The 10833-nt window shown below is 42.3% G+C and overlaps 1 protein-coding gene across 1 annotated transcript in view; it reads left to right on the forward strand.

The window, feature by feature from the left end:
• Positions 1-10669, forward strand: part of CCDC175 (coiled-coil domain containing 175) — a 78678-nt gene extending 68009 nt beyond the window's left edge. Inside the window, exons 19-20 of the mRNA XM_018053798.1 lie at positions 1497-1659; positions 10255-10669. Coding sequence (XP_017909287.1) covers positions 1497-1659; positions 10255-10340 — 249 coding nt within the window. The 3' untranslated portion in view covers positions 10341-10669. The remainder of the gene's footprint in view (positions 1-1496; positions 1660-10254) is intronic.

Consider the following 10833-nt stretch of genomic DNA (forward strand, 5'->3'; position numbering starts at 1 on the left):
AAGCTCTGGGGATCTGTACAAAATGAGACTTTTATAGGCAGAGGGAGCAAGAGCAAGGAAGTATTCCAGGAAAAAATCACAGGTTCCATATTGTAAGGCCACTTCCCTTTCAGGGATGGCAGTGATCAACCAGGCAGATTACCTGTTTTGTGCTGATCAGGTAATTCCTGATGGACTGGTTAAGATTCCATTTCTAAGAGAACTGAAACTAATTAAGTCTCTCAGTTTGGTGACGTGGGATTTAGTGTAAGTGACTCCATTTGGGGCCTGTTGTCTTATTCTTAAGAATATAAAATGTCATTATGAAATCTTAATCCTTTGGGAAGCTATCTTCCCACTCTACCACTTCAGCTAAAGTGGGAATGACATTTTTATTTCCAGCATAAACGGAAGACAGATTATTTTAGGACAAACTTGTCAGTTCTGAACTCTCTCTTTCCTCCACATTTTATCAGCTATGCACCATCTCCATCTCTCCCTGCTTTAGAAGCAGGTAGACTAGAATATAGATCCTGGTTCTGCTACTTTCTAAGTAACTAAAGATTACCTGTGATCCTTGTTTAACCCTTAAACAGAGGCTAAGAGAAGTGCTGCTGCTGCTGCTGCTGCTGCTAAGTCGCTTCAGTCGTGTCTGACTCTTGCGACCCCATAGACGGCAGCCCACCAGGCTCCCCCGTCCCTGGGATTCTCTAGGCAAGAACACTGGAGTGGGTTGCCATTTCCTTCTCCAATGCATGAAAGTGAAAAGTCAAAGTGAAGTCGCTCAGTCATGTCCGACTCTTCGCGACCCCATGGACTGCAGCCCACCAGGCTCTTCTGTCCATGGGATTTTCCAGGCAAGAGTACTGGAGTGGGGTGCCATTGCCTTCTCCGAGAGAAGTGCTAGTGATGCCTTTTTTAGATGAAGCTACTGAGTGAGATTCAGACAATTGAAATGATTTGCCCAAGACCAGACTATAGCCCTCCAGGCTCCTCTGTCCATGGAATTCTCCAGGCAAGAATACAGAGTGGGTGGCCATTCCCTTCCCCAGGAGATCTTCCCAACGCGTGGACTGAACTCAGGTCTTCTGCACTGCAGGACCATGTGAGCCACCAGGGAAGCCCACTGATGAATTTGCGGGGATTTAAAGCTCAGATCTCCCTGATTGCAAAGTTCCTTCTCTTAAGCTGCAAGCCGCACTGAGTCTCCGCTGCAGTTCTGTGGTGCTCCTAAGATGAGCTGGCGTTTTTATGCCGCTGCCGCCACCACCACTACTACCCTATCCAGTTGAAATTTTGAGTTTAGTGAGCATTCTATTAAATCTCATTTGCGAATCCACTTTTCTAACATCCTGTACAGAACTTTGTGAATTTTCTATGTACAGACACTTACTTTACACAACCAGTACCAATATTGTGTATGTATTTTTGTCTTGTGCATGACTCACTTGTACAAGATATTTTTATTATTTTGTCGCTATTTACATTCACATACCCCCAAATGCTATTTTTTTAAGGAACTGACAGAAAGTGGTAATGAGACCTTGAGAGAAATAAAAAATCTGATAGACAAGCTGGGTGAAAGAGATGAAAAAATCGAGCAAATCAGTATTTGGCTTCAATCAGACCTTGAAGAGATGCGTAGTCTTATGGAACAGGAATCGGAGACAGACTTTCTCAGTAAGTAACATCTCAAGAATTTTCTGCTATTTTACTGTCACTGGTGACATCAAAAATAGCCCCCAAATGAATGCCAACCAATAATTTAGTTATCTGCAATAATCTATTCCCAGTAATATCGCATATCTTCACTGAATGTTGATTCTCATTTGTGGGATTGAATATGCAATGTACCAGTGTTGCGCAAACCTCCCTTTTATCTTGGTGAGTCTCCTAAATAACTGAATCTCAACTTCTTTATGATTTTTAAAAATATTCCTCCCCCCAAATCTTTTTAAACTCTTTTACATGCTTCCTTGTCTTCTTAAAAGAAAATATTGAACATCATTTTGCCCTTTCTTCCTGAGCTGAGTTTAGCATTAGAAACAGGAACTGTTGCCTTCTCTGAAAGTCTAATGATGCTTTCTGGCTCTTCTGAGATGTTAACACATCAATTATAACACAACTGACTCAAGAGCAAGCAACCCAGTCTTTTCAGAGGAAGATCAACCTTCATCCTCAGTCCCTGCTCTGGAGTCGTGTTAGACACCAGGGCAACAGAACTGTCCATACCAGGACTGCAGTGAGAAGCAGAGGTGAATCCTCGGCCAGCACAGCCCAGGGTCCCAGGGCTGCAATCTCTTGAAAAGGTGGGATGGTGGAGGTAGAGGGCGCTGTCAGAAGGAAGGAGAATAGAGCATAGGGGAGAGATGGAGAGGTGAAATGAAAATGGTATCGTCTGACGAGTGTACAGATCTATTAGAGGTTATTAAGATTTAAGAGCATCATCATTAGATAAGCCATACTAAAGGTGAGTTGTAAAAAATAAGTGAAATAAAAGTAAAATGAAAGAAAGTGGCACAATTAAAAACATCTAGATATTTGGTGGAGAAGGCAATGGCAACCCACTCCAGTACTCTTGCCTGGAAAATCCCATGGACGAAGGAGCCTGGTAGGCTGCAGTCCATGGGGTCGCTAAGAGTCGGGCATGACTGAGTGACTTCCCTTTCACTTTTCACTTTCATGCATTGGAGAAGGACGTGGCAACCCACTCCAGTGTTCTTGCCTGGAGAATCCCAGGGACGAGGGAGCCTGGTGGGCTGCCGTCTATGGGGTCGCAAGAGTAGGACACGACTGAAGCGACTTAGCAGCAGATATTTGGTAAAAAAACAAAAGAAACACACAAAAAAACAGTGTTCTGAGGGTGTTGCTTGATAAAAGAAATAATGTTTTAGCAGCCACTAAGGAACTTTGTGGGTGAATCTTCTTATCAAACAAAAAGCTGTGTTTGTCATCGTGTTCCACCTTGATGATACTTATTATGTATGCATGCTCGGTGGCTTCAGTCATGTCAGACTCTTTGTGATCCAATGGACTGAAGCCCGCCAGGCTGCTCTCTCTGTGGGATTTCTCAGGCAAGAATACTGGTGCGGGTTGCCATTTCCTCCTCCAGGGGATCTTCATGACCCAGGGACTGAACCCGAGTCTCCTGCACTGCAGGCAGATTCTTTACCCCTGAGCCACCAGGGAAGCCCCTATACTCATGATATCTTATTGCATAAAGAGTCTTTGTGCATCTTGCTTAACTCTGAGTTTTCTTTATTAGGTCAGGCCATCCCTAGTAACTGTAGATCAAGTAGACATTTAAGAGCTAAATAGTTTCTTCAGTTGCGCTGTTTTCACAAGGGAAAATCTTCCCTTTTTGTCTGAAACCTGATGGAATCTTTACATTGGAGCAAATGTACTATATTGAAAAGCTAAACCCACTGAAAAACTAAGACCGTATTCCCCTTTGCTTGTACTTTGAGAACTGATAACCTATTGAAAGTGGAGGATTGCAGCATGGAAATAATGGAAGGCGCCCCAGATGAGAACAAGCTGAGGCAGAAAGCTTGGTAGACCAAGGGAGTCCGTGTCACCATCACTTGTTTTGGGCAGAGATTCAGAGGCAGGCAGGGGAGGGGGAGAGGTTCAGTGTTGGGGGTGGGGAGAAGGGAAGCTGCAGGTTGTGGGCATTGCTGGCAACAGGCTGACTGGAAGCTGGATGGCCTGTGTGATAGGTTAGTGAGCACATTTGGCTCTTCTCTGGTTGGTCCTGAGTTAGAAGAAGGGTTATAGAGGAGGGAAGTTGGCAGTCATTGATCAAATTATGACTATTCTGAGCTAACTGTGTATATGGTCAATTCATCGGTCTATTGTCATGTATGGTCTGGCCATTGTCAGTTTGTATATTCCATTTTTCAGCATGGATTTTAATTTTTACTTCCATTTCAATTTAAGATATCGTGTCCAGAAGAGAGTAATATTAATAGTTGCTTTGTGTGAAAATCAACCCAAATAAAATATAAATAATGGGCTTCCCTGGTGGCTTAGCTGGTAAAGACCCTCCCTGCCAGTGCAGGAGATGCAAGAGACATGGGTTCAGTCCCTGGGTGGAAAGATCCCCTGGAGAAGGAAATGACAACCCACTCCAGTAATCTTGCCTGGAAAATTCCCTAGACAGAACAGCTTGGCAGGCTACAGTCCACGGGGTCACCGAGTCGGATGCAGCTGCACGCACATGCACAATGGGTCAATCCAGTATGTGGCATTCATTTTTATATCATCCAAATGGTACAATCATTTAATTAAAATTTAAGTTCATTTGATAGGCAATCAGTATACATGACTCTTAAGCTGTGCTTATGCTAGGCAACTGGAACAAGTTCCAGTTAATATTAATTTTGAAACATCGCAAGTATGAAAGGCATAAAAGTCACACACACACATATACACACCATCAGGCAAAAATTTTAACATTTTTGGCATGTGATGGTATTCCCGCCAGACAGAACAAGAACATAATCATCATTGTTGTGCAGTTGTTCAGTCATGTCTGACTCTGCGACCCCAGGGAATGCAGCATGCCAGGCTTCCCTGTCCACCACCACCAGAGCTCGCCCAAACTCATGTCTATCAAGTTGGCAATGCCTTCCAATGATCTCATCCTCTTTTGTCCCCTTCTTCTTCTGCCTCCAACCTTTCCCAGCATCAGGGTTTTTTCCAATGAGTCAGTTTTTCGGATCAGGTGGCCAAAGTATTGGAGTCTCAGCTTCAACCCAATGAATATTCAGGACTGATCTCATTTAGGATGGACTGGTTTGATTTCCTTGCAGTCAAAGGGACTCTCAAGAGTCTTCTCCAGCACCACAGTTCAAAATCATCAATTCTTCAGCACTCAACTTTCTTTATGGTCCAACTCTTACATCCATACATGACTACTGGAAAAATTTTGTTATATTTTAAAATTTCTGTCTGATATTATACACATCATTATATATATTTATAGTATAAATAAACTGGGGCACATGATACAAACTCAAGAGAGTTTAGAGAGCACTTACCTCGGTTTCCGATGATCACAGTTTTTGCTCAGGTTGTCATTATAACCAAACCACAAACTGTAAGGAAAGTTTGTTGTAGTCTGATGAAAACTTTAGAGAAGCTGAAGCTTGGAGGCTGATAGTTTTAAACTCCTCCCCTATTCTCAGTTGCTGCCTGTGTTCCTAGATATCAACAATGTTGTGGAGATTCCTGAGCAAGTCTTATTGTCTACAAGGGTCACTAAACTACAACCAAGGGGCCAAACCTGCTTCCCTCCTATATTTGTAGGGCTCAGAGCTAAGAATGGTTTTTGTATTTACAAATGGTTAGAAAAAATCAAAAGGATAATATTGGCCAGTACCAGATTCAATAACCTTAGATATGTAGATGACACCACGCCTTGGCAAAAAGCAAAGAAGAACTAAAGAGCCTCTTGATGAAGGTGAAAGAGGAGAGTGAAAAACCTGGGTTAAAATTCAACATTCAAAAAACTAAGATCATACCATCTGGTCCCATCACTTCATGCCATATAGATGAGGAAACAGTGGAAACAGTGACAAACTTTACTTTCTTGGGTTCCAAAATCACTGCAGATGGTGACTGCAGCCATGAAATTAAAAGATGCTTGCTCCTTGGAAGAAAAGTTATGACCAACCTAAACAGCATATTAAAAAGCAGAGACATTGCTTTGCCAACAAAGGCCCATCTAGTCAAAGCTATGGTTTCCCCAGTAGTCATGTATGGATATGAGAGTTGGACTATGGCTGATTCATGTCAATGTATGGCAAAAACCATTACAATATTGTAATTAGCCTCCAATTAAAGTAAATTAATTTTTTTTTAAAAAAGAAGAAGACTGAGCACCTAAGAACTGGTACTTTCAAACTGTGATGCTGGTAAAGACTCTTGAGAGTTCCTTGGACAGAAAGGAGATCAAACCTGTCAATCCTAAAGGAAATCAACCTTAAATATTCATCAAAAGGAGTGAAGTTGAAGCTGAAGCTCCAATACTTTGGCCACCTGATGCAAAGAGCTGACTCATTGGAAAAGACCCTGATGCTTGAAAAGATAGAAGGCAGGAAGAGAAGGAGATTACAGAGAATGAGATAGTTGGATGGCATCACTGACTTGATGGACATGAGTTTGAGCAAGCTCCGAGGGTTGGTGATGGACAGGGAAGCCTGGCATGCTGCAGTCCGAGGGGTTGCAAAGAGTCAGACATGACTGAATGACTGAACATCACCACCAACTAGAAAATTATATGAAATTCAAATTTCTATATGCGGAGATAAAGTTTTATTCAATCCCAGCCGTGCTCATACATTCACACATTACATTTGGCTGCATTTGTGCTACAACGACAGACACTGTGACAGGGACTCCATGACTCAGCCCACCTAAAGTATTTACTGTTTAGGCGAACAGTAGATAAACAGTAGATGTTTGCCAAACTCTGTAAGGTACCTTTTCCTTTGATCACACATGGAGTGGGTGTGCTTTCTTGGCAACATGGCAAACCCTAAGGATCATATTCACTGAGACGAGAATAGGGATGTGATGATTTCTTTGTTCTAGACCATTCAGTGATGAACAAGCTCTATTATGTGATGCCTATTCTGGAAAAATTAAAATGTTCTCCTTTTGTGGTTGGAAATGAAAAGAATATCACTAAATTTTATGAGAAAAAAACATATTTATATTGAATATATTTTCAGTCAATAGATTTTTGAATGGAGGAATTTCAGTGTAAAAAGCCAGTACTGTTTGCAGCCACTGAAATGTTCCTAATTGGCCATAGTGATACTTGAAATTCCTCCTGTTTTTAGGGTAGCATCCACATTTCACTACTAACTCTACACTGAATTCCAGAAGTATTTACTGAAGCCTATTTTGTGCCAAGTACCATGTTAGGCTCTAGGGTTATAGTGGTCAATGAAAACAGATATAATCCCCACCAAATGGAACTCATAATCCAGCACCAAAGTGTGCAAATACTAAAGGGCCATAGTATTTTTTTTGGCTTTGTCACGCATGAGGTCTCTGTAGCATCTACTCAGGTCCACCATCATTAGCGGAATTGTGCCTGCAGTTTGCCAACCCCTGACACAGTGGGAGAACCAAGAATTTATTAAGCAAATGTGTGTAAAGTCTCATGTCATATGGATTTCACAGGTGGGGCATAGAACCATGAGAGAACCTGAGAGGGAGAGAGGTCTCCAGAGACTGGAAATGGAGATGAGCTATAAAGGAGGATCTCTGGATTCTCCAGCTCCACTTGTTTCGGCTCCTGGAGGAGTGGTACCACGTGGGCTTTGGAGGAAGGGGGACCTGGGATCAAATTTCAACTCTGCTTTTTAACACATTATTTAACCTCCATCCTTTAGTTGCTCCAAGTAGCTCAGTGGTAAAAAGAATCCGCCTGCAATGCAGGAGACACAGGTTCAATCCCTAGGGGAGATCTGGAGAAAGAAATGGCAACCCACTTCAGTATTCTTGCCTGGGAAATCCCATGCACAGAGGAGCCTGGCAGGCTATAGTCCACGGGGTCTGAAAGAGTTGGACACAGCTTAGTGACTAAACAATGCAACAGGAGTAGTGAATGATGCCTCAGACACAAATTAGGCACTAATATTTCTGAAGTCTTTTTACCTCCTGAGGAGATAATTCAGTTCAGTTCAGTTCAGTCGCTCAGTCGTGTCCGACTCTTTGCGACCCCATGAATCGCAGCATGCCAGGCCTCCCTGTTTATCACCATCTCCCAGAGTTCACTCAGACTCACGTCCATCGAGTCAGTGATGCCATCCAGCCATCTCATCCTCTGTTGTCCCCTTCTTCTCCTGCCCTCAGTCCCTCCCAGCATCAGAGTCTTTTCCAATGAGTCAACTCTTCGCATGAGGTGGCCAAAGTACTGGAGCTTCAGCTTTAGCATTATTCCTTCCAAAGAAATCCCAGGGCTGATCTCCTTCAGAATGGACTGGTTGGATCTCCTTGCAATCCAAGGGACTCTCAAGAGTCTTCTCCAACACCACAGTTCAAAAGCATCAATTCTTTCTTCACAGTCCAACTCTCACATCCATACATGACCACAGGAAAAACCATAGCCTTGACTAGATGGAACTTAGTCAGCAAAGCAATGTCTCTGCTTTTGAATATGCTATCTAGGTTGGTCATAACTTCTCTTCCAAGGAGTAAGCGTCTTTTAATTTCATGGCTGCAGTCACCATCTGCAGTGATTTTGGAGCCCCCAAAAATAAAGTCTGACACTGTCTCCATATGCAGAGTACATCATGAGGAGATAATAGGCCCTTGAATTACTCTGAGCTACCAGCGCTTGGATATTTCGTATCGAATGGCTTCTGTCACTGGTGGACTTCTAGAGAAGCCCTTGATCTCTTTCAGCTTAACAGCCCTCTCGTGCACCCTCTTCTGGACACAGTGTATCACTGCAGGCCTGTCGGGTCTGGTGTGCTCCTAGTCACAGCACTAGCTGTATTAGCATACTGAGTACCTTTGAGCCGCACTAGACCACGCCTGCAAGCTTAGTCGCTCAGTTATGTCCCACTCTTTGCGACCCTATGGACTGTCCTCTGTCCATGGGATTCTCCAGGCAAGAATACTGGAGTGGGTTGCCATGCCCTCCTCCAGAAGATCTTCCCAACCCAGGGATGGAACCCCTGTCTCCTGCATTGGCAGGCAGATTCTTTTACCACTGAGCCACCCAGGAAACCCACTAGAGCATGTGGCTAGTTACTGCCTTGAACACGACTCAGTCCCTGAACCTCAAAGCATATACATTGTGAGAAACAGACAAGTGAAGAGATGATTAGACTGGAGTGGATTCTTCCAAGTCAGTAGCAATGGAGGGTGAAGAGGCACCTCTGTTCTCTGGGGTGTTGAGAGTACATGGGATGTCTCCCTCAAGGAGCAGTAGACGTAGACTGGCCAGGGAACAGTGCTGATGTGGCCGAGCAGAGATCTGCGGGAGAGATCCTGGTTGCCAAGCATGAGGGATAGGCTTGGCAGAATGTGAAATGCCAGGCTTCATCCTGAAAATTAAAATCATTACTTTTTGCTTTAATAGTCTTTCTTATAAATTAAATAAATTTTTGGTGTATAGCAAACCTAATTAACCTGAAAAGATTACTTTTAAAGAAGTATTAAAAATAATTTTGTTTTAAAATTCAAAAAACCCCTGAGGATTATGGTATAATTTAGATAACAGATAAACAATTTGTGTACTAATCAAATATCTTAACTTGATATGTGCTCTACAGAAGACTTTTTTAGGCCAAGAGATATTTTTAGAGAAAGATTTAAAAATTTGTGCTGTTAAAGTTATCTTTTTGTGATTGTGATCAAAAGGACTTGATATAATTATCTATATTTTGATCTCTTAGTTCTGGAAAAGAACTGGTTATTGAAGCAGAATCAAATTTTCAGTAAGAAATACTTAAAAATGTACTTCACTCAGAAATTTTCTAAAGGTCTCTTGGAAAAATTAACATCTGAGCTAAGAAGAGTTTAGATGTTAAATTTTCAAACATTAGCGTCACCTAGACGAAGTTTTAAAATTTCCTCTGCTCAGCAGATCAATTCACCACAAGTCTCTGGGGTGAGACCCACGAGTATTTTTAGAATTCTCTCTAGCTGGCTCCATTGTGTAGCCAGGTATGGAAAACCATCAGTTTTAGACAAATACATTAACAGTGTAATTGTTAAATTTATCAACTGACCCAAATTAAGAAAATTTTAGCTTTTAAATTGCCTGTCCGGTGATGAGCAAAGTAACTACCATACACTGCAGCAGCGAGGTCTAAGACAAAACTGTGTACTTTCAATGACTTACAACAAATTATTTAGTAACCTGAGCAACCATAGCTGCTATAAATTATTCTAGTCTTGTTCTTAAGGAAGCAAATTAAAAACGCAAATATGTTTTATTTCTGAAATTCTTTGCATTTGAGGACTTGTATTACTTGTATGATTTCTCCTTTTGCATGTACATTTTTCTGCCAGAAGAGGACACTGGAGGGGAAGATCATTATTTAAATGACTCCAAATGTAGTGAGACAAAAAAGATAGCCCTGGTAATGAGTTGCATGATCCCCTAGCACCACGCCCACCCCTCCACACCCCACCCTCTGCTCATTATACAGTTGTCCAATTGAGGATTCTTGGGGCAATTTAAAGTTGTAACTACCTAAACTTATGTAAGATACATGCAGAGTTTTCACATTTGATTTATTCCTATAGAAAAGAAGATAGAGAGCCCTGTTAAAGTAGTCCGCTTCCCAGCAGTTGAATGTACTATGAAAAAAACATCAGTGAAGAAAAGCTAACAAAATACTGGATACAACTGCCGTGAATTCAAAAGGTACAAAACTACAGAAAAAGCGAGTGCCTGTTCTTTCATATTTTACAACTGTCAATGGGAGCCTTAAGTTTGAGATTTAACAACTCTCACCAAGGAGGAGAATCAGGAAATAACCTTCTAAGCAATATACATGGATAAACTAGGTCAGGTTATTACATGCAAAAATCTTATTTTGCTTCCGTGGTTGCAACCATGAGTCTCCTGAAGGCTTCCGAGCATAAACATCACAGCACACAGGAAAACCACTGGCTTCCTAGGTGGCGCCGGTGCGGTAGAGCGAGAGACTAAGAGACACGGATCCCACCCTTGGGTTGGGAAGATCCCCTGGAGAAGGCAGTGGAAGCTCATTCCAGTATTCTTGCCTGGAGAATCCCATGCACAGAGGAGCCTGGCAGGTTATACCAGGGTTACACCAAGGGGGACACGACTGAAGCGACTTAGCACAGGAAAACTACGTG

Source organism: Capra hircus, chromosome 10, assembly GCF_001704415.2.
Source record: "Capra hircus breed San Clemente chromosome 10, ASM170441v1, whole genome shotgun sequence".
Taxonomy (NCBI): domain Eukaryota; kingdom Metazoa; phylum Chordata; class Mammalia; order Artiodactyla; family Bovidae; genus Capra; species Capra hircus.